At 40.3% G+C, this 26104-nt stretch overlaps 1 protein-coding gene across 1 annotated transcript in view; it reads right to left on the reverse strand.

The window, feature by feature from the left end:
- Positions 1–26104, reverse strand: part of EPHA5 (EPH receptor A5) — a 360920-nt gene that overhangs the window by 77027 nt on the left and 257789 nt on the right. The window contains exon 6 of the mRNA XM_088463302.1: positions 4136–4260. Coding sequence (XP_088319428.1) covers positions 4136–4260 — 125 coding nt within the window. The remainder of the gene's footprint in view (positions 1–4135; positions 4261–26104) is intronic.

The following is a 26104-nucleotide window of genomic DNA, read 5'->3' on the forward strand; positions in this document are numbered from 1 at the left end:
CTCCACACCACCACTGCCATCTTGCCCCCTGCCCCACACCACCACTGTCATCTTGCTCCCTGCTCCACACCACCACGGCCCCCTGCTCCACACCACCACGGCCCCCTGCTCCACACCACCACTCCCATTCGGCCTCCTGCTCCACACCACTACTCCCATCCTGCCCCCTGCTTTCCACTATTTCTCCTATCCCACCCCTGCTTTCCACTATTACTCCTGTCCTGCCCCCTATTCTGAACTGCTACTCCCAGCCTGCCCCACACTACTACTCCAAGCCTGCACCTGCTCTGCCATTACTACTACTCCCATTCAACCCCCTGCTTCCCACTACTACTTCTCCCATTCTGTCCCAGGTGTCCCACTACTATTACTACTCCCATCCTGCTTCCCACTACTACTACTCCCATCCCGACCCCAGCAGTGGCAGAGTTTGACATTTGTGTTAGTTCTGGTGAGGGTGTACACTGCGCACCCTATTTTTGTTCTTGTGGAGGACAATGTGTTTGAATTTTTACCTCTGAGAGCCAATGTTTGTTTTCTGTTAGGGCCAATGTATTTGTTTTTTTCTGTGGGAGCTGGTGTGTGTTTTTTTTTCATGTGGGGGCCAATGTGTTTTATTCTTTTCCATGGAGGCTATATTTTTTTTTTGCTGTCGGGTGTCATTGTATGTTTGTTTGTTTTTTTACTGTTGGGGTCAATGTGTTTCTTTTTTTTGTGAGGGTCAATATGTTTTTATTATTTTCCTGTGGGGGATAATGGTTTCTTTTTTGTCCTGTCGGGGTTCAATGTGGGTTTTTTTTCTGTGGGGGGCAAAGTGTTTTATGTTTTTCTTCTGCATTGTTTTTGATCTGCACATGTGTCTGAGTGGCAGTGCAGGTACAGATGCATGCACCAGTAGTGTATTAGAAATGCTTTAGGTGGTTACAGGGGGTTGGCTATAGATACGCTGAATCGCTCACTTTGAAGGCCATACTTAGATGGATGATCTGCGCCTAGCATAGGGCTGTTGAAGTTTCCAATGGTGCGACCGATGGTGGTGTCTAAAGTCTTAGGGGTCTACTCACTAAACCTTGGAGAGATATAAAATGCAGATAGATAAGTCCCTGCCAATCAGCTCCAAACTTTAATTTTTCCCTTGATGGACCCCCACCTCCTCAACAGCCACGCCCCCATTAGGGCTGCTTCCATAAATTTCCTGGGCTGGTTTTCCTTCCCAATCCACCCCTGGTGACAGGAGCCGGGGTGCTGCACTGTAGCATTAAGTACAGCTCTCGGCTCCTGTCACAGTGAGGGAGCCGGCACTGCCCTGTAGGTAGTGTCTAGGATTCTTTTCGTGAAGCCCTGCCGTGCACCTCTGGCACCCCCCACCACCCCATTGATAACCACGGGCTGGGGTTCAGGCCACGAGGCCATGCCCCCTTCCCAGAGGCAATGCTCCCTTTCTTGAGGCCATGCCCCCTTTTTGGCGGCGCATGGCTACATGGTGTCCCTCTCCGCCCCGGGTGTCACCATGGGGAGTGATGCCACTGGGTGTGGCCCTGTGCGTACTGCCGGTAAGGGGTGAGGGGAGAAGTGCTTTGGGCCCACATTCACTTGAATAGGACAGTCTATATATATATATATATATATACATACCCCATATATATATATATATATATATATATATTTATATATGGGGTATGTGTATATATATATATATATATATATATATATACACTCCAACTGGCGGCACTCTATGGCAAGAAAGAAATCACATCAGCTGTGCTTGATAGGCAACGTTTCAGCGCTTTATTGCGCTTTTGTGAAGCTTAAAATACATATGGATTTTAAGCTTGACAAAAGCGCAATAAAGCGCTGAAACGTTGCTTATCAAGCACGGCTGATGTGATTTATTTCTTGCCACAGAGTGACGCCAGTTGGAGTGTATAACTGGTTTGTATGTTTATGGTAACTGTGGATGGCACACTGTATCTGTACTGCATTTGATCTCATGAGTGCCGGATTTTGGATAGATATATATATATATATATATATTTATATATATACAGTATATATATGGGGTATGTATATATATATGCATATATATATAGGGGGGTGGAAGTGATAGAATGGGACAAATAGAATGGGACAAAATCAATTAATAATATATTTTCTTGCCACATACAGCCCTTGTATCTAAAAAAAAAAGAACGATGAAGCCTAGGCAAAGCAGCTGTCCTTGTGTGACTCGTTAGGCTACTTTAGTTTGAAACCCTCGATCTGACCAGAAAGGCCACGATTGATCTGCAGCCTTGAGTAACCAAAAATTCCAACCTTTTTTGTCATTTTAATTAATTTAAGTATGAAACATATAGATATGCCAATCTAAGAGAACATTTGTATCTTCCTGCCCTAAAGTACCCATTGCCGATCCTATTTCTGAAAATATTAGCACATACACATGACAGCAAATGTTTTCACATGGAGCTGTTAAAAGCTTGTGAATCAGGAAACCAAAATCACATAAATTATAATGTGGTGGAAATGCAGAAGTAGGCAAGTGCATGTATGCTTTATAGGCTTTACTCTCTTTCTAAATAGAACTAGACAGAATGGCAATATTAACGTGTGGCCAGCTGTATGTGTGAGTGGTCTCTTACACTTTATGTACTGAGGGCTCGATTCAGAGATGAACGCAAATGCATTCACAGCTGCAATCTCTCACAGACCGCTATTGCAAAAATATGCTAATGAGCCACTCGCCGTCCAGTGCTTAGAGAGGCCCACTGAAAGCATCTCACATCTGCCGCTGACACATAAAACGAAGACATCAAACATAGGACAGGCAGCCATCAACCTTCAGTGGTTCTCCAGACACAGGGGTCTATGTACTAAGCTTTCTTAGGAGCAGTGGTGGCTCCAGGGGTGGGGCTGCAGCGCAATCCAAAATTCAAATAGGGGAGCCACACCAACTGCCAGTGAGTCCCAGCTATCTATGTTTGGCAGCATTTGAAATGGCAGTTGGAGTGTTTTCCCTATTTGAATTTTGGACTGTGTTGCAGCCCCACCTCTAGAGACGCCACTGGTTAGGAGATAAAGTGAACTGAGGTAAGGTACCAGCTAATCAGCTCCTAACTGCCATGTCACAGCGACATGGCAGTTAGGAGTGGATTGGCTGGTATCTTATCTCCGTTCACTTTATCTCCTAACAAAGCTTAGTAAATAGACCCCACAGAGAGGTCTCTCCTGTTGCGAGCAGTTTATCGACGCCCAGAAAAGAGTGTTTAAACGGTTCGTCACGCCGGCGTTTTCATAACCACCTCCCCAAATGCTGACTACCAGCTACTCACTTTGTGAGTCAATTCTCCGTGTAAGCGTAATCGCAAATCAATCGCTGCACTGGCTTACAGCGCGATGGCTAAAAATCACTAAATTGGCGTAAATATCGTCACTGTGCCCATCTCTGAATCAGCCCTGAGGCATGAAGCGGATAGGGCTGTATTTTTCCTCAATCCGTCTTTCACTGCACAATCGTTTAAATGAAACAACTCATTTGCATTCTGCTTTTTTTCTGTACTCACTTTCAATATAGTTTATATCACTTCATTTTTAGTAGAAGTCTCTTATCACATCACATAATTGCTTTTGCCTCTGGCACTGTACAGGATTCAGAAAGTAAAATGATAAACGCTGAATGTATCAAACATGCTTTCATTTCCTGCGTTTTGTTTCCAACTTTATCAAAACAATCAATGATTTACAGCCAGTATTTTAAGTAAATGATTTACATACAAAATTATTTCCTGCACTGTCTGTGTGGAAGAGATACATATTTCAATGTCCGCACTGTATAACGATGAAACTGTATTATATACAATATCAACTACAAACATTATCTGTGTTTCATTTCAAGTTAGTGACCTTTATTCAGATGAGCAAAGTCTGCCAATAACTCTAACCTGAACTTTTAATGAATTTTCCCAAGCTGACATACGGCATTAATCAGAAATACACACTGGAAGTCACCCTGGTAATTTGCTGCAGCCACAATCAATTAATAATCAATTTCCCTATGCAGTTGATGGCTTTTTAACCAGGAATAGTTAGTGAGCGCAAATAACACAAACATGTGATTGTACATTACAAGGGGTCAGACCTTTTCAAAGTATTTGATCTCATACTCCAGGATGATACCGTTGGGTCGCTCTGGTTCCAGCCAAGATACGGAAATGCTATTTTTGGCAATTTTTCCCTTCTTCACATGAGTGATAATAGACGGGGCTGCAGGAACAGAGAAAAATAATATGAATAATAGCATAGATGATTTTCTTCACTGTTCTTCATATGTTTTTTTTTTTTTTTTTTGCTTTGGTGCACATACTGTAGCTTGATACATTTTGTTCTGTAATAAGGGTATTATAAGACATGACATCTGTAACCAAGTGCTGTAGTTTTTCGGTGCCAAGAGGGAATGGGGAAGTTGGGCATGGTGGGGACCTAAGCCAGCCATGGTGATGGAGGAACAGGGGCGTATCTATAATGGGTGCAGGGTGTGCGGGGAACACGTGCCCCAGGGTCCTGGGGGGCCCCGCACCGCACACCCTGCACCCATAATATTACTTACCTCTCCAGAGTCCCACGTCGACACAGGGGTCCAGTGCTGTAAAATGAGTGGAAAAGGGCCGCGGTGGCCATTTTCCCGTCATTTGCGCATGCGCAGTATAGGGAAAATGCCCGCCACGGCCATTTTCCCGGGGACCTGGCATACACTGTAGACTCTGGGCACACTCTAGTGCCCAGAGTCTATAACTCCGGCGCTGGCTGCGCACAGCTCAGTACGCTGCCAGCCGCCGGGCGGAGAGGAGGGGGCCCGTGTCGGACACTGCCTGTTGCCTGTTAGCTAGTGTAACCTACTCCCCAAACCTCCTCCACAGCAGTCTTCACAGGGATTCACTTTCTGAGAGGATACGGCCACAAACCTGAACTTGGTTATGCAAAAATATTGTCGTTTTGTGCATATGTAGAGCTGTATGCATCTTGGAATGCCTGTGTCTCTGCATCAGTACAGTATGCACCTGGTTTATTAGCAATCATCAGCGTGTACTTACACCTACTCTATACTAAGTGCAAATAGACACTAGCTAACAGGCAACAGGCATATACAGTATAAGCTTCCGTACTGGTCTGCACGGGCTGCATTTGTGTGAACACATTCTTACTTAATTTGCCAACATGAGAATGCCCTTTCACATGCCCATTATGCCTTTCACACCCCATTATGCCTTTCTTAACATAAGTGGTAAGAATGCATCTGACTCTGTGCTCTCAGTTACCCGAGCATGTGCACTCTGAATTTGCCCAAGATTCCCTACCCGCGTACATTGCACTCTGCAGCAGTCCCATAATATCCATAGTAATTTCATGTAATTTGTGCCTTATTCCTTACAGTGCACACATTGGCCCTGATTCAGAGCCGGACGCTCTGACCAGAGCACTCGCTCTGAATCAGGGCCCACCTCCATAAATATGGAGCGTCCTCCTGGACGCTCGTATAGCTGTGGGTCACCACCTACAGCATATACGAGTGTGCAGGATGATGGTCGCGATGGTCTTGACCATCGCGACCATCGCCACTGTGACCAGAAGCCTGCGGTTGAGTTTTTCAACCGCAGGGCCAGGAGTGATTTTGGCTCTATCAGAGCCAAAATCACTCCCACTGACATCACTAGTGATGTCAGTGGGGCCGGCTTCTGACGGTAGGCGTTCCCTTGGGAACGCCTCCGTCTCGCAGGCACGCCCCCGGCACGCCCACCAAAGGGGGCGTGCTGTCAATCAACATCGACAGCACGCCCCCTTTGATCAGACACTACGAGCGAAGGAAAGTCCTTCGCTCGTCGTGTCTCGTGCATGCGCACGATGGAGCTCCCTCCGTCGTGCGCATGCACAGTGCAGACCATCAACCCACTTGCGAGCGGACAGCCGCTCGCGAGTGGGTCTGAATCAGACCCATTGTTCAAATGTACACTGAAGTGAAAACTGACGTACATATGACAATAAATGCCATGTGTACATCTCCACTGGGATGGAAGATCCTTTTTGTTTACATGATGTATAAGCTGAGTGCATTGTGGTAAAGCTGCATACACACGGTAAGATCCGTACCACAAACAACTTGATAGATATCTTTCAGTGAAGTCATCCTGCCACATCTCTGCACAGGCAAACTTGACAATATAATGCGTGTTGGTCTGCATTTACGGTCGATCATAGATATCATTATCGTTCATGTGGGAACGCGCATCGTTGGTCATTCACTGCATAAAAATGAACGCTATATCGTTGAACAATATCTATATCGTACATATTATTCATATATATCGTACTGTGTGTATGGCGCTTTAAGGGGCATACACACTAGACGATTCGCTCCATGACCGACATCGTTTAGTGTGTCCCCAGCAGGGGGACACTGAGCACACACACTGAATGATATAATTCCCGATATCGTTCAGTGCCGGGCACCCTCCTTCATCCCCGAGCATGCAACAACCTGACAATATCGTCGGGTTGGCATGCATGTTCGGGCGATGAACGACAAAGACCAACGACCTGCAGGAGCGCGTATCATTGGTCGTTGGTTGTTATCGTTCATCGTTTTTGCATACAAATTGGCCAATATAGTGAACGACTAAATGATAACGATATCGTTATCGTTCAGTTGTCCAGAATATCGGCAAGTGTGTATGCACCTTAAGGCTAAGGCTGGATGCACCATGGAAAACTAAACAGTACAACAAGCAATTGAATATTTAATATTGTAATAAGTATCTGCACTGTATTTCTTTTACTGTGCAATGGTTACGAGTTTTTGAATAGCAAATTGAATAATTAAACTCAACATTATTTCTGGTATCATAGTTTTATACTAGTATAGACAATTTTGTGATAGAGAAAGAGCAAATTGCTGTTTGCAGCATGGATCTCTCAGATACCTTTGCTGTCCTGGCTTTGCGGCATCTGATCTATGCGTTATTAAAAAAAAAATGATCATAAGATGTAGGGAATTTGTAGGTGTCCCCTGGTCAGGGACAGAACTATGGGCGACAATGGAGGTGCCTGCCGCCAGGCTCCAGCACTGAAGGAGAACCTCCTCCATTGCCCACAATATAATCACCCCACTTAGGGCTGTAGTGTACCGTTACAGGCGCCCAATACATGGCACCTCTTCCTGGCACCTGAGAAGCCACCATACACTAGTGGAGAGCTCCGTGTCAGACCATGAACTGCTGCCTCCGTCTATCTATAACCTGTCCCTACTCATTGGTGTTGCTGCTCCTCAGCATCTTCTTTGTCAGTGTAACACGTCCAGTGCCTCCCTCACCCACAACTCTCTGTCTCACTCCTCCATACAGTGTCAGTGGCTGTGACAGAGGGGCACCAAATAAGAAGTTGGCTCCGGGCATCTGGGATGAACTTACGCCACTGCCCGTAGTCACTCCAATTTCTTACCATGGTACAAAAACATGCTGGTAGGGTATCTGTCCTCTTACTAAACTGGCCCATGAGTGCATTTGTGTGCTTGTGGTAGCGGTCTATCTATCTTAAATTAATGATACTGTTGCAATTACATTTAAAACAAAAACAATACAATTAGTTTTATATAACTGATGTCCATCTCAGGTTTAACTGCTTAAACAGGAACATAGTAATACTCAGTTATTGTCCCCAGGAGAAAATGGATCACAGCAGGTTCTTGCTTCAAGATTTCCAACTTTCATATTTAGAAAGCAGTGAGAAAATAACAAAAGGGAATATGCTGAGCAAACTGAGGAAATAGAAGCTGACACCGTATGTACAAAGGGTAAATAACCCAAAACAAGGACTGAATGACTGCAACCTGGACAGTGAGAAAAGGAAGCAATGGTAAAACTGTAAGCCTAGTGAGAGCAGCAGGTGCCAGCAGTGTAAGCCCAGGATACTAAATAGGGAATTTTTTCCTAGTACAATGCAGAAACAGGGGCACCAAGAGCAGGGTGGGGATGGTACTATGTACCTGTGCCAGGCATTGTCTGTGGGGCCCAATGTGGCTTGGAACATCTATGGAGGACCAGTTAAGACTCACCTCTACGAACTCTCAGCTCCATGCAGGAGGAAATTATTTAACTGCATTAAATGCCACACTATGGCTTCTTTTGGTAAATAGGCCGGAACATAGCAGGGCACAGAAACAGCACAATTATTAAACACAGCAAAATGTAGGACATGAAAGAGGCACACAATCAACACTTACTAAAAATATAGTGTCCCATATGTCCACTGCTACTGCAGAAATGAGACCTTCTTCTAATTACATTAAGTATGAGCAGCAAGCCACTGTACATTTTTAAATAATTCTAATTCTAAACCTTGACCCAAAGCAAATACCTCCCCTTAGTATGCAATGGAAAATCCAAAATACTTGACTCAGATAAGTGGTGTATAACCCGATGCAGTTTCCATAAATGTCCCCCAGTATTATAGTCACAAACTGGGAGGCTTCCCGTAAACTCCAAAGAACGTAAGATAAATGGTTTATACCTAAATGCAAAACATATATCAATAAAAAATGCATACTATAGCACTTACAAATATATTGCATGTACGTGCATGTAATGTCTAGTCTACCCTAAAGATCACAATGCAATTACTATCTCTGTGACATGACCCGAAAAACTTAATCTGCAACCTTTTCTAATGTTTAAACTGCTGGAGTACACCTACAATTGGAATGAGCACAAGAGTATTTAAAAGTGCATGCAACAAAACTATTCACAGCTTACCAACATATGCTGTAGCCTGCAAATCTGCTCTGACACTGAATATTACAAAGATAAAAAAGGAAACACTATACCAAGAGTAGATGATAAAGCTGGTAATTTTACCCCTTTGAGCTTTCTTTAATAGAAGTGTTAAAGTGTAACTGTGCGATAAAGACCAATTAAGTATATCAGATCGATCCCTGAGGTATTCAGATGATAGTGTCTTTGTATCCGGAGAACATCTGCGTTACAATGCACTGCGCTGAAGTAGAAAGGTAGAAGTATTTTTAAATTTACTTTCTCAAACAAAATGTAATTTAATCTCAGCATCCACACAAAGCCTGCAATCATTCCATCTTAAAAGTCTGCAACTGGAGACTGCACAGTATGATGTGAATGGAAAGTGCAATTGTACTGGAACCTGTTTTTAAAGGTCACTAATTCTGCAAGGGCAGCTTTTACAGAAAATCAGAGAGCTGTGCACAGACAAAACGATATACTAACATATTGTCAGAAAACAAAACAACATCATCTACATGTTATACAGATCATATTTATGCTACTTTCAGTCTATGTTATTAGTGTGATACTGGTACTGAACTAGCTAATGTAGTACTTTAGACATCTCTCAGGTACACAGGTCTCCCTCTTATTATTGGCAGTTTGGATCATGGATATAAGCAAGGGTGGTATTTTTAAGAGGATTAGAAAATATTTTATTGCCATAGTCTATTAATAAAAGTTTGCCAATGACACTAAGTGATACTCAGGTCTCTTGTGACACTGTGGGTGCTTCGCCAGCCAGTCTTGGGGACTTCTCCGCATGCACAAGCCGACATGAATTAATTAGAATTCAAAAGAAAAAAATGTATATATATTTTTACATTTGGAAAAAAATTTTTTAGTTTTATAATATTTCTGCTTTGATGAGTTCTGTAACGAAGAATGCTTGTCCAGTTTAGGTTATATCAACCTGGACAGTTTTGAGGAGGTAAATAGGTATTTTGGCCACGTTGGGATAGGAAAGAGCATAATTTTTTATGTTCCTACACTCTCCCATACAGGACGACTTTCAATTAATCCATAGAAGAATTTGGCAGTATGTTTGTGATTTCTTTATAGAACACATAGACATTAAGGAGTTCTAACCATCGCATCAAAAGTATTAGATGGAAAAAACTATTCATTTGACTTGACCATTCGAAAAAGGCCTTGTTTGCGCATGCGCAATAACCTTTCACCGTGGCTGGCAGGGGATAGGATTGGGGGCGGGGCCTGGAGTAGCTCTAATGACAAGATTCCCAATGCTGAGAGCTGCAGGCTAGGACAGCGCAGCTCTCAGCATTATAAAAAAAAAAGACAACCATCACAAGACCATCTAATCATTGCCATTCGATGGTGACAAACATCGGAATGCCGCCATCAAATGGTAAAAACACTACCATCACAACAAAAACATTGATGGTCGGCAAACATCGACCATCGATGACCATCCCTAGTTCTTACAGAGTTGAACATATGCTAATTTGCATGCAAATACGGACTATATAGAGCATTGGAATTACATCAATACTTACGACCTAAGGGGAAGAAATGGGCTGTGATTGGGTATTTTCGCACCTTTTGTACTTAAAATAGGGAGGTGCAAGTGTTGATGATGGTCAGTTAGTAGCAAACCGGCTTGCTATTTATTCACATACATTCTGATGTGGCCCCATCGCAACATGCATACATCTCTAGATATGTGTAAGTAAATAGTAATTTTCCATGCATGAGCAATGATTGCCTTGTTTACTTCCAACTATGCATCATTATTTAATATAAAACTTTAAACTTAATTACATTTTTAATGGTACCTTTTTTTTGTTTAGAAATATATCCATTTCTCATCATTACTATATTTTCTCTAACATCTAAGATATTTGTTGGGTACATTGCAAAGCCTATCTGCAGGTTATTTTTCATTCTTAAAACCTAGAACATTTATTCTGTGGGCCATGATTCAGCTACTATGTTAAAAATTGGCTCAAGTATTAGGGCATTCATCAACAAGACTGATTGCTGTATCATGTAGACTGGCAGGCTTGGCACCGAAGGACATTTCCCACACAGCCCAAACAGGTCCGGATGATTGGTATACTTATTTTTCTTTGAATTTAATAACAGCCGAGGGAAGGATGCAGTGGTTCCTGTTGAAGGAAAATACTGAATTGGAGATTAGGGAAGGAAAGTGGGTGGGCTAAATTTCCTTTGACACACGTAAAAAAAAATCAAGGAAGAAAAGGATAGTTTTCAATAGATGTGATGGGAAGAAAGGAATTTGCTAGTGTGAAAACCAGTCAGATAAATAAGTTAAATGGATGGCTTTGTGCATATAATTCTGAATAATATTATGTGTACATGTCTTAGATGCCAATATTTTTATATTATTTCCAGAGACACATTGCTGCTGAGTCAGTGCGCTTAGGCATGTGTGACATATTATACTGTCTCAGGAGACCTTGGAGAACTACAATTCCCATCAGTCATGTTTACATAAATTGATTATAAGGCACTTATTTCATCTTAAATACTTTGCTATAATAAATATTATTCATTTTATTGTGCAGTTGACTAATACAGGAAAATAGAGACAAACATTCAGGGCACAAACCTGGTACTGTCACTGTAAATGAAGGAAAAGTTGACAACTATGGAATGTTAATGCTAGAAGATAATAGAAGAAGAGTGGTTACACGGGGAGCAGTTGCTATTTAATATATATATATATATATATATATATACAGTATATATATAGATAAATATATATATACATATGTATATATATATATATGTGTGTGTATTTAATATACATATAAATGTGTTAGATAGATAGATAGATAGATAGATAGATAGATAGATAGATAGATAGATAGATAGATAGATAGATAGATAGATAGTTGGATCAAACAAGTGATCCGGCAGTCACATACCCAAAGTAACTCAGCTTGGTGCCCTCACAGTGCTGTGGCAGCCAACATATAACTCCAGGGGTGCCGCACTCAAAAACTCACATTGAGTGCTGCACCTCTGGAGTTGTAGATATATAAATACCTAAATACACACACATATATATAAATAATTATATATATATATATACATATATATATATGTTTAGATTACGTAACACACCTGAGGAAGTCAGTGACAAGACACAGCTCTCGAATGACGAAACACATTGGGTGTTATACAATGGCTGGCTGTCTTCATTTCAGATACGTGCAATATATTTTCTAGCAATGTTACGTGCATTATGTGCATTATTGTATGTTTTTTTGGTATGCTAATATTTAAACTGGAGTACACTAGGGCCCTCATTCATAGCTGTTCGCTATTTGCGGTCGTTCGTTCAAAAACAAGGGGTGGCTATTCAAATGATCCGTTCGCACATTGCAGTCTGTTCACACCTCTAAGTCTGAACGAGCGAGCAAAACATACGCTCGTTTATTTGATAAAAACGCCCCCTGGCCGCTCGCACCATACGTCATGTCCGCTATTTATTAGATTAATCGAGTACATCGTACAGCGTATGAACTGCTCGCTATTCTTGTGGTTGGTTTTTTCAACCGCTATTTTGCGAGCAGTTCTGAGTTTAAAAAAACCAAGTGACATGGTCAATGACGCTGCTGGATTAATTATGCACACCCTTAAAACGCCCGTTTTGACCTTTAAGCACGCCTGCGTTCAAATTCCACTCCCCCGTTTTCAAGCACCTTCCCCTGTTACCACCCACATACGCCTCATTCTGTCACTCAAAATAGCAGGCACTCGCTATATAGCGTACAAACGATTTTCGGCCGCACTGACTGGTTCGCGCATGCGTACTAAAAACCGTACGCATGCGCAGATGTGCGAACATCGCTCGGAACGAGCGTACTGCCGCTAACGAGCGGCTCTGAATGAGGGCCTATGTTCTCTTGTTTATTTTATTTATAAATAAAAAGCAGGTATTCCTGTCACTGGGACTACTTGTAGAATCATTCTGGATATCAGATAAGCCTTACTTTATATATTTTTGGTACGGGTTCACTTTTTATTTTTAGCACTATTGGTGATTATCACTGGTTATCAGTGGTTATTGCACTCACAGGTACCAGTGGCAAACACAGGATTTCTAGAGGGGGGTTTCCAAATGCTTGATTTTAGAGTGAGTGTGGCCAGTCCATAAAGAGGGCATAGTTACCACTTATTCAGCTTTAATATGCATTATACAAAGTGTGTTGTGTGTCATAATTCCAGCATATACAGGACCAGAGATCACAGTAAGCCATTAAATATGACAGTAGGGCCATCTTGCCTGAGCTGAATGTTTTTATCTCAGATGTGGGCACCATTCCAGGGCATGGGAGCAAGTCCAGGAGTCTGGGGGAGGAGCAGAAGAACCTAGCACTGCCCTGGACATATATGTAAATATTGGGCTCTATAGCAGTGCATCCCTAACAGTGCATGTTTTCCTAATCCCTTAATTGGTGCACAGGTTATTTATTACTGGCTGATACATGTTAAAAGATCTACAGGTGGTGCTATTTATTTCATTTATGATACTGAGAAGAACATGCAACACTAGTAACAATTTATTATATTACTATTTCTATTGTGGCCATGGTGTGGGCTGGGGAGTGGGGTTTCTAGGCAGATGGAAACCCCCCCTGTGTTTGCCTATGGGTGCCCTTGTCATTCTTATATTTTTTGAGAAATTGAGAATGGGTGATTTCTGATGAGGTGCATTGCCGTCCCATATGTGTGGATTTTCCTATGCAGCTAAATGACGCTATCTTTTGTATTTTCTTGGATATTGGAACCACACAGTATTTCGAACTTGCAAGGCACAGTAAGTCTCCAATAGGGCAATGATTGATATTTATGAAAAATGTTGTCTGTATAGCACTGTATAATTTGGTGGTACTATGTAAATACGTGAAATAATAATAACTCTTCTGATATAATTCTTTGAATAGTTTGCATCCTTATTACTGTTCCTGGAGCTCCTCTTTTGTCAGGAATGTGGATTGAGTGTGTAATGTGCTTTCAGCTGCTTCTATATATAGTGTGAAAAAAAGGAAGTGAAGACAAAAATGTATATTCAATTAACAGGACCATCATGCTTTTCATAATAACATCATGTGCTCACTGCTCACACTGCAAAGAAAGAATGTCATATTAATTCACTGAACGGTGACCAGGAAACATTAAATGAGTACACTGGAATGAATGTACAGTATAATAGTATAATTATATATTACGAAGCAAATCTGCCACTATAATGGACCATTTTCTGTGTATGAACAATTCATCCAACTTGTTATTATATGTTTGGGAACCACAGTGGCGTCACCATTTGTTGAACACATATGACACATACAGTATGAAAAAATCTTTACATAGGATACTACTGAAGAGGTCAAACTAAAATGTCCATAGTAGACTCCAGTCGTAGTCCCCATATATATATATATATTGTATTCAGTATACAGTCAGGTGCATAAATATTGGAACATTGACAGAATTTTCATATTTTGGCCTCTATTCACCACAACAATGGCTTTGATATTAAACAAACAAGATGTGCTTTAATGCTTTGACTGCAGACTTTTAGATTTAATTTGAAGGTAATTACATCCATTCTGGTGAACGGTGTAGGAATGTGCCTCCCCCTTTTTAAGGGGCCAAAAGTAATGGGACAAACTAAACAATCCTAAATCTAACTTTCACTTTTTAATACTTTGTTGCAAATCCTTTGCAGACAATTACCTACCTGAAGTCTGGAACGCATAGACATCACCAGACGCTGGGTTTCATCCCTGGTGATGCTCTGCCAGGCCTCTACTGCAAATGTCTTCAGTTCCTGCTTGTTCTTGGGGCATTTTCCCTCCAGTTTAGTCTTCATTAAGTGAAATGCATGCTCAATCGGATTCAGGTCAGGGGATTGACTTGGCCATTGCATAACATTGCACTTTTTAGCCTTAAAAAACTCTTGGTTGCTTTTGCAGTATGCTTCGGGTCATTGTCCATCTGCACTGTGAAGCGCCGTCCAATGAGTTCTGAAGCATTTGACTGAATATGAGCATATAATATTGCCCGAAACACTTCAGAATTCATTCTGCCTTTTAAGGGGCCAAAAGTAATGGGACAATCTAAAGAATCCTAACACTAACTTTCATTTTTTAATACTTTGTTGCAAATCTTTTGCAGGCAATTACAGCCTGAAGTCTGGAACGCATATACATCACCAGACACTGGGTTTCATCCCTGGTGATGCTATGCCAGGCCTCTACTGCGAACGTCTTCAGTTCCTGCTTGTTCTTGGGGCATTTTCCCTTCAGTTTTGTCTTCATCAAGTGAAATGCATGCTCAATCGGATTCAGGTCAGGGGACTGACTTGGCCATTGCATAAGATTCCACTTTTTAGCCTTAAAAAACTCATTGGTTGCTTTTGCAGTATGCTTCAGCTCATTGTCTGTCTGCACTTGTGAAGCCCCGTCCAATGAGTTCTGAAGGATTTGACTGAATATGAGCATATAATATTGACCGAAACATTTCAGAATTCATTCTGCTGCTTTTGTCAGCAGTCACATCATCAATAAATACAAGGGAACCAGTTCCATTGGCAGCCATACATGCCCACGCCATGACACTACCACCACCATGCTTCACTGATGAGGTGGTGTGTTTTGGATCATGAGCAGTTCCTTTCCTTCTCCATACTCTTCTCTTCCCATCACTCTTGTACAAGTTGATCTTTGTCACATCTGTCCATAGGATGTTGTTCCAGAACTGTAATGGCTTTTTTAGATGTTTCTGGCAAACTCTAATCTGGTCTTCCTGTTTTTGTGGCTCACCAATGGTTTACATCTTGTGGTGAAACCTCTATATTCACTCCTGTGAAGTCTTCTTTTGATTGTTGACTTTGACACATATACACCTACCTCCTGGAGAGTGTTCTTGATTTGGCCAACTGTTGGGAAGGGGTTTTACTTCACCAGGGAAATAATTCTTCTGTCATCCACCACAGTTGTTTTCCATGGTCTTCCGGGTCTTTTGGTGTTGCTGAGCTCTACGGTGCGTTCTTTCTTTTTAAGAATGTTCCAAACAGTTTATTTGGCCACACCTAATGTTTTTGCTATCTCTCTGATGGGTTTGTTTTGATTTTTCAGCCTAATGATGACTTGCTTCACTGATAGTGACAGCTCTTTGGATCTCATACTGAGAGTCGACAGCAACTGATTCCAAATGCAAATGTCACACCTAGAATCAATTCCAGACCTTTTACCTGCTTAATTGATAATGAAATAACGAGGGAATAGCCCACACCTGTCCATGAAATAGCTTTTGAGTTGATAGTCCCATTACTTTTGGCCCCTTAAAAAGTGGGAGGCACATATAGAAACCGTTGTAATTCCTAAACCGTTCACCTGATTTGGATGTAATTACCCTCAAATTAAATCTGAAAGTCTGCAGTTAAAGCACATCTTGTTTGTTTCATTTCAAAGCCATTGTGGTGGTGAATAGAGACCAAAATATGAAAATTCTGTCAATGTCCCAATATTTATGCACCTGACTGTATATATTATATATATATATATATATATATATATATATATATAATATACAGTAGCATTTCCTATACACTTATTTTCACCCTGTGAAACCTTACTCTGAAAGGTGTTAAAAAATGTTCAGGGAATACCTGCAAATATTAAGTATCCCCAACAAGGTGAGACTGCAGAAGATATCTCAGATATCCATGGCTGCCGACAACTCTGCCGGGCTCAGGTACATGGTGGGGGCATGGCCAACCTGGGGAGGTGTTGCCAGACCCACTTCTCACAAGAAATAAAAAACTCAACATGCTCAGGGGGGCGCCAGCGTCCGTGGGTGGAGGTGCAATCGCTCACCCCTTCCAGCATACAACGCAGGGAACTGACAGCTGCTGCAGCAGCCTCTCTCCTTAGTCCATCACACAACATGACAGCAGCGTGTGTGTTGGGCTGGGAGAGAGGCTGCTGCAGCAGCAGTCAGTCCATCTCTCTTTGTCTGAACTAAAGCTGTAGCAGCGGCGATGTGCACGGGTGGCTGCTGGACCAGGACCCCACCAGGCCCCTCCTACAGGCCAGAGCCTGAGTAAATAGTACCCGCTCCCCCCCTCTCTGCGCCCCTGCCGATATAGTAAACCTGTCCCTTTACCAGCACCTTTGAAAGACTATTAAGTTGATAGAACCATTCAGTAACCATTATTTTGTACTACTGTTCTGAGATATCTCTGATACAGTATCTGCCACAGTCCCTCCACTTCTGACATAATTCTCAGGTCTGCTCTGCTGCCAGATTTACCAAGCTCCAGAATGTGCAGCATTCAGGACCTTGACCCCAGCTGCTACTACGTTAGCTTATGTCTATGGGCTACAGATCGCAAGATTTTTTGGATGGATCCGTTCCCATGGCTCCGGCTTGCGCTTGCGATGATGGAGAGCGGAGCATGCGCAGTAGCTGAGCTGAGAAACAAAGGAGAGAGTATTGTGATCACATTGCGATCATATTACTTCTCACTGATTACCAGTATTCCTGGCGAATAAGGAATAATTATTGCTGCAAAATCCTTATTATCAGGGGGGCAGACTGCAAATTAAAATAAATATGCTTTAAGATACCATAACAAGCTCTTCAAAAGAAATCCAGCACTTCTTCAAAAGTGTTCATCAGCATCCTCACACAATTCAAAGAGGAAGTAAGAAAATAAAGACATCTAGTGCATTATCTCATATAATAAGCCACAATTTATTCCAAAGCTACTTGCATGCTATAAAAGAATAATAACAGATGTATCACACACAAAATACTTCAGGTTCAAAATGTTTCATGAATAAAGACAAGTATGCAGTTCTTCCTAACAGAACAATGGATAACATAGGAAGCACGTGTACAAAGCAAAGCCCTTGCAATGGCTGCTGTATATTCACTGTTGGATATAATGTAGGTATGGTTATGGTGAAAATAATAAATGGGACATCTGAAATGCGAGGATGTGCATTTTGCTAATATTTCCTTGAATAGCAAAACAACTTGTCCTGTCTCTGAATATTTGTACAAGTACAGTATTTATGTACAGCTACTACATTTTAGGTAAATTCATGTTAAATTGCTTTTACCTGAATTTTCTTTATCTTTAGAACATAGATTGAATGCACATATGGGCCATAAAATTGTACCAAAAAGCCTCACAACAATTGTTAAAAAACTGTAAAGTTAGCAGGGGCTACTTTAAAACTCCTTTGTGGACTAAACTCTTGTTACGAGCCAAACACTGTAAAATGTAATTCATAACTCTGCGTTGTTTTGAAACGAGAGCTAAAATCCCAACCTCTGCAGTATGAATCATTACTTTTTTGATTGGCTCAGTGTTTAGAATTAATAGGTAATAGAATTCTCCCGAATACACACTGGGGACCTTATGGAAGCAAATAATGAGCGAACAGTGAAAAACAACATATTTCTGTGTTCAAAACCCAATTGCCTGACATGATTTATTTTTATAACAACGTTTTTGGATTTTCCTAGTTGTAAAGAGCATTGAATGTAGCTCTGGAAACTGACAATATAGGTGGGTGCAAAGGGCGAGGCATGTAATATGTCTGCAGATACTGGATGATCTGATACGGATTGTGTGTCATTCTCACTATGTCAGACAGATTAAGAAATAAACATTATTTCCTCTTGTAGGTCCTGTCTCCAGTCTGTTGAAGAAGATAACATTTTATGGGACAGTACAACATACAAACTGGTTTTTTTTTTTTAAATTCCTGCAACATTGCAGAAAATAGCATTGCACTAAACCATAGCCACTAATCAGACATTTTCTTTTAATGTCTAATTTATAATAGACAGATAAAAGATAATTGCTAATTAGTTGTTGTAGTGTGTTTTCGCTATCTACGAAAGGGTTACCGTCTGTGGTAGATCACATCGTATAAACTATTACTTATTTATTAACAGTTACTTATATAACAGCATCAGTGTTAACTGCACTTTACAAATGGAAACAAAACAGTAATAAAAGAAGACTGGTTAATAGCAGAAATACAAAGAGGTAAGAGGGCCCTGATCGCAAGCTTACAATCTATAGGGAAATAGACATTGATACATAAGGTTAAGTGCTACATATTGCTTGGTCCAGACAGATTGCATAGGCTCTTGATGGGCTGAATGATCCAGGGGTCTAATTACTAAGCCATGGATGGAGATACACTGGATGGAGATAAAGCACCAGCTCCTAACTGTCATATTTCAAACACAGTAGTTTGTGACATGGCAGTTAGGAGCTGATTAATTGATCCTTTATCTCTGTTCACTTTATCTCCATCCCAGGCTTAGTAAATAGGTCCCTCAGTCACTCAGAAATGTTGGTCTATGGTCATCATGATGTTAAAGTAAAGAAAAAGAAATATATGTAAAGTTATGTGTGGACTGTATGGAGAGCATGTAAATGGGTGGGATAGCTTATGGAGCTTACATGGGTGGTTCTGGAATTTGCTAAGTTTGCCTGAAGAAGTGACAGGGAATGCTTGAAGGTTTAGAGACTAGAGGAAAGCCTTGTTGTGCATGAGAGAGCATTCCACAGAGTGGGTGCCGCCCAAAAAAGTCCTGTAATCGTGGATGAGAGCAGGTGATGCTTGTGGATGAGACACAGATTTTGTGTAGAGGTTAAGTTTGGAAACAATTTGAGATACAGTAAGCGAAGAAATATATTTTGGTGTAGATTGATTGATAGTGTTATGTGGAAGGAGTATTTTATCTTGAATTTGATAGAAAATAGGCAGCCAGTGTAAGAACTGACATGGTTCAGCAGCAGAAGAATGTTTTGTGAGGAAGATCAATCTAGTCACTGCATTAAAAATATGAGGGTGGTTCAATAAGTAAGGTAACAAGACCTCTCACATTTGTAATGTTCTCTATTTCATTCTAATTACCCACCAGGCCAGACCAGGTAGACCACTTCTTTCCCTCATGGTCATTAGACAGCACCTCAAATCAGTCATACTGTTCAAAAAGCAGTTTTAAGATTGTAGGATGGTGGAGCTGGCGGAAACATGGTCAAACATTGAGGTGTATAGTGTGACCAGATTTCTGCATCTAAAAGGCACATCAGCAGACGCTAAAATTCATCGCTAACTTGTCGATGTGTACAGTAATAATGTCATGTCATGGAAACAGGTTTGGGTTTGGTGCATTGCCTTTGATAACAGCAGGACAGACATTCAAGATGAGCTGTGATCTGGCCGGCCAAGCACTTCCACCACAGATAACAATTTGTGCAATATTGAAGGACTGATTTAGGAGGACAGACAAATTCGAGTTAGAGATATTTCTGATGAACTGAAAAAATCAGGGGGTACTGTGTATAACATCATTCATGAGCAACTGGGGTATAGGAAGAAGTGTTCACATTGGGTACCGAAGCAAATCACAGAAGTTCACAAAACCAATAGGATGGAAAGGGAAAGGTGCACTTGATGTGGTATCATGAGGACGTAGTGCAGTTCTTGCAGCGTATTGTTACAGGCAATGAAACATTGGTGTATCGTATGACACTGGAGCTGAAGAAAGCATATATGACATGGAAAGAAGCATTGTCCCCACCTTCAAAGAAATACAAAACAACTCCAAGAACAGTGTTTTGGTACCACAAGGATGTGCTTCTTGTTGATTTCCTCACCAAGGGAGATACTGTGAATGCTGTCTGCCATTGTGACACATTAAGCCAATTGCGGAGGGCAATTTGTCAAAAACAACCTTCGGTGCTGTGAACAGGTATTGTTTTGCTGCACAATAACGCCAGGCCAACCGCAGATGTGAGTAATTACGGCAATACCATTGTGAGATTCTGAACTCTCCTCTCTACAACTCTGACCTGGCAATGAGTAATTACCATCTCTTTGGACTATTGAACCAACACCTGGGTGGAAGGCGATGGGCAACCGACGGTGAAGTTCATCAAGACGTCATGTCCTGGCTTCAGGCGTTTGACACTGATTTCTTCTATCTGGATTTGGATACAGATTAAATGTGGGGAGCAAAGGACATTTCAAAGTCAAAGATGACACCTAGACAGTGAGCTTGAGGGGTAGGGTTTATTGTAGTGCTGTCAACAGAAAAAATATTATGAGTGTATATATTTAATGTGTGACTTAATCATTTATCTGCAAATAAAGGGAGCAGGTAATGGGTGTGGATGAGAGACAAAGATCTCAAGGTCATGAGGGGCAATATATTTTGTTCCTTCAAAAAAAGTTTAAAAAATTCCTATAGGGTCCTGTCATTGAGTATTATGCATCTATCCTATGTTTTGGTAATCCAATAGGGCCAATCACATTTGGGGTCAAACTAGACTCTTATTTACTGTAGCTCTCGGGAAGAGCAGCAGCAGTGTTCCGTGTCTCATCTTAAATATATCCTTGTATATTATATCCTGACCTCATTTACTAAGAAATTACATATATACTGTACAATAATCCTCCAAATTATGCTGCCCTGTTTGTGGAAAAGACACAGTCATAACATACTGTATACTGTACAGCTTGTGAGACAATACCCAATCTGCTAACCTAATATGTTGGAACAGTTAACCATCTGAGCTAACAGCTTGCTCTAAAGGAAGAAAATACACAATACAGTCACTGCTGTTAATTAAATGACATTATTCTCAGACTTTCTTGTATATTGAAGAGTAACAGATCAGCATTAGGCTATTTCTATTTACTATAAACAAGGTATATTCTTAAATCTATTGTTTATGATGTCACTTAATGTTTCAAGGAGACAGTTTGTGTTGGATTTAAGTAGCCCATGAATCTGTATTGTTTCAACAAGGAGTGTGTGTGAGAGGGGGGGTTGTATTTTCCAAAAAATATGAAATTACAGAAGCTATTTTCTCTAATGAAGGAAGGCTCTGTAAAATGCTATCTGGTTTTATTGGAAGAGTAATAGATGCATGAAGAATCTCCCAGTAGATGTATCTGAAAAAGCAACAGTAAAAGAATTTAGACATTTATGAAAAAGATAAGACTATCCCAAAATTACAGTATAAGTGTTAGTCATTATTTGGTGTGTTTGCAGCATTATAGATAATCTCTACTCTTATCTATTTGTTTACTGTTTACTGTTTCTATTGATGACTTGTTTTTTGTGTAATGTGTTATATTGGCTGTCCAGCCACGATGAGGATGAGGTTTGATCTCAGGTCTTTTAATGACGTTTAAACTGTATTTTGACAGTCATCTCATTATTAAATGAGGTGGTCGGTCTGTCTAAGTACACAGAGTTCCTGAGAGAGGGATAATGTTAAAATAAAGATTTTTTTTAATTTCTGTAACTTTAATTTATGTGTCCATAAGGTACAACAACAATAAATATTCATTAATATTAAAAATAAATATATATAATTGTACAAAAAAAAAATACTGCAAAATAACAACACTGAACCCTGGCCAGTTGTAATCACTGAACTATGCATTAGAAATAATAATAGGATAGAGAAAAAGGCAGATTTCCAGCATGAGATGCTCGGATACTAACACTCCTGATTCAGGCATTAATCACCAGGCAGTTGAGAGACATTTATGGTCTTTGTATTCCTCTCCTATCAGATGATCATGCTATTACTTGGATTAAACAATCACACAGGCTGGTCTGTGAGTTTTGTGAGGCAGATTTATCTGTGTCTGTCCACTGTAGACTGCATTGTTCGACTTATTTCTAACAAGAACCTGTGCTTCACACCGCTTACACACTTTTCACATTAGCCAAATAGGTGTTGATAGACAATGTACCTAATCCAGACTATTCAAACTGTACCTATCCAGCTGCTGTTAAACTACAACTCCCAGGATACTTTGCCATAAATAGGAACTACCGTAATGCCACAATGTTAAAGAATAACTTCCTCAGACAAAGAAACATTTCAGCAATTCTGTGTTTCTTCTGCAAACTAACAGATACTATTCCGACATATTGATATGTAGCTAAGTCTTAAATATTTAGAGCATGGAGATCAAATATTAAAGCCAAGGTGATGACACCACAATTCCACTTATTATGAATATATGCAGTACAGCTTTCTAAGCACTCTACAGCTCATCACTACACCAATGCAGGAACAACAGGCGTATTATTTATTCAGATAAAGTGCTTTCTCTCAGCAGGTGGTATACATTTCATATTTGCATGATATTTATCATTTAGAATATAAAGAACCTGTTTACACAGAGTATACAACATGTAAAAATAAAACATTTAAAATAAAAATAAAAATTTGTTACCAATAATGTGTATTGAGTGATTATATTTATCTTATGGGTTTATTACTTTGTCTATGTTAATAAACTGTCTTAAAAATAAAAAGCTCAATAACTACTGTATTAAGAAGTACACCCTTCTGGAAAGGTGGCATAGTTGTGACCTTATAGAGATGGGACTAAGAGCCAGACAAAGGGCCTGATTGTGAGTAGAACGAAAATCCTGAATGTGGATGGATTGAGTGATGTTTAGAATATTGCTTCATATGAATATTAAAGTACAAATGAGTGATTATGAGTTGTGTGCATCTCAATCACTTCTCACTTACAGTTACTAGGTGGCAATGGGGCATTCCCATGTAGAATAAATATGCTGTGGGCATGTACACAAAGAAGGGCCTATTCTGAGGTCTAATCAATTCAGTTGGATCTCCTGCACCAAGAATAGGGCTGGTGCATGTGCTGATAATAGTGGAGACGGCTGCTCTCACAAGCGTAGGGCTGGGCGTGGGTTGGTGACATAGAAGCGTCCTACTCTGCATACGGGTGGATGTTTGCATGGGACTTGCGATCGCAGGAAGCATTGGGAAATCAGGCCGCAGTATGGGTGACTTAGAATCATACTCAAAAAGTGTAGAGTGTGCATTGAATATGGCCTCCAAGTGCATTGGTCAACTGGACATCATTCCAAGAGCCACATTCAATGCAAACATTCTATTTTGCAGGACAGAACAGGAATGGTAGGAATTTGAGGAGTTAGACTTCCACTGATGTCCTGTATATAGGGGAACAAAGAGGAGGTGTTCTAAGTTGGAAAACCACATTAAGCATTTATGATCAAGTAGCAAGAAATGTATACTGTATGCACTATTTAATATGTTTTTTTTTTATTACTTCAAGCATTAAGAAAAAAATTAATCAAATATAGATTTTCTCCAAGAAAATTCATTTGAAATGTGTTTAGGGGCTGATGCTGAGATGGACACACACAGTATGTGTCCAAAAGCCCTAAAACTTGTCGAAGCTGGAAAACTGGCTGAGACAGAATCTGTTTAAAATTAAATCTGCACTACGCCAATTCTGCGAATGGCAACAAGACACCATGTTGCGACTGGCCGCCCAGCACCATTTTAGCGAATCTCACACATAAGTACATATGGCGATGCTATTATTTCACGTCGTGCGATTTCCACGCAATAGAAAGATGTTAAAAATCCTCATTATATAAATACAGACAGTTACTAAAACATATAATATGATCAACCCTGCAAAACACGTACCATGGTGTACTCCACAAAATACGTAGTCGCACAACGCTAACTAGCATCTTTTCTCAATACCCCAATACTTACACACTGCACACTTACATAAAAAGGTTCCCTAGCATTAAAGTGTAATATTTAAGGTTTTATTCATTATCAGTTATGTTGTGAAACACATGTTAGTTGATATCTAAGGTTTAGTATATGATAAGCAGACCGTGTTTGGTGTCATTCTAAACCACTGTGTCTTTGCAGATTTCCAGTTTCATAGGTGAGGAGATCGCAACATGTGTCTGCAAATTATGGATCATAGAGAGTTAGGCATTAAAATGTATCCTGTAATGCAGCCAGTTTAGTTTTGTTATGCAGCAAGAAAAAGGACAAAAAGAGCTGTTGGAGGCTGGACTGTGACCATATGAATTGACCTATGAACTGTACAGTAACAGAAGAACCAGGAAGAAGAACCAATGGAATCATGCCAACCTGTTCTACTGTATTGGCTATCTCTGTAAGAGTATATATGCAGGCTCTCTGAAACTAGATGCCAGTCATCCTTTCTTTGCTGTTGACGGAGGTTTCATTTTTGATACTAGGATCTGGATCCAGAGCGCGTGCGTATGTAACGACTGTACCTTGTGACTGTATAATTTGTTTGCGCTAATTGTAATTTAGATCACAGCGTGTAACTATCTGCTTTTATGGTGAATAATAACTTTTGTGCTTTGGAACCACAAACAAAGTCTGAAAGCAATTATTTCTTGTGCGACTCATAATGCTGAACAGCGACAAATTTAGAGTGTATAGATAGGTAGGAATCGATTAAGGCTACACATAAAAATAGCATATTTACACCCATATGCTGAGTCAGAGATATCACAAGAGAGATCCAGCTCTGCAACAGTAGCATATGTCTGTGCCAGGTTTATTTCAGTCATTCTTGTACTCAGATATTTACACCCATCCATGTCTAGATTACGTATTAATGTGGCAAAAAATGTATTTTAAAATATGTCCAGAAAATATTATAATATATGTATGATCAATGAGACAAGCACCTAACAGCATCAGGAGCAAATCTGCTATCAGCCAATAAGAAGTGGGTAGCTAGTGCTAGATGCCAGGTGTACAGTATATGCACCTCTCTGTATATGGGTATGCCTCAGTTTGCAATTATGCAAAGATGCTCTTAGTGTACTCTGCCTGCGGTATCACTCCCCTCACCCATTACGCAGTGGCATAGCCAGCTTTTAACATGAGGGGGAGTGAAGATGGAAAAATAGGCTCTCCAGACCTAGGTGTTTCAAAATTCAAATATCAACATATAAATAAAAGTACCAATAACAAAAAAGAACCAAGCACTAATAAACATATGTTACACAATGTAATAAAGGAAAAAATTATATTAAATAATACACAGAAAAACAGAGTTAAAAATAAGTATAAAGTGAAGCAGCAGAAAAAGATATGCTTGTGGAAGCACAGCAAACATACCTGAAAAACAGGTAAGACACAGATATTTAGTATTTTTTCTGCGCTAATTCGAAAAATTTGAGAAACCTAAATAAGAAAAAATCACATACTCAAAGTAAATCACAAAGATAATATATTTAATATCTTTAAAACAGCAGTAAGACCAGTCATAAAGTTAAATATCCCACATATAACAATATTCTATGGAAAAATATCTTATTAATAAATATATCAATTATATCACAATAGAATCTTTCTGTTAAACCTA

Source organism: Taudactylus pleione, unplaced genomic scaffold, assembly GCF_031769625.1.
Source record: "Taudactylus pleione unplaced genomic scaffold, aTauple2 ptg001339l, whole genome shotgun sequence".
Classification (NCBI taxonomy): Eukaryota; Metazoa; Chordata; class Amphibia; order Anura; family Myobatrachidae; genus Taudactylus; species Taudactylus pleione.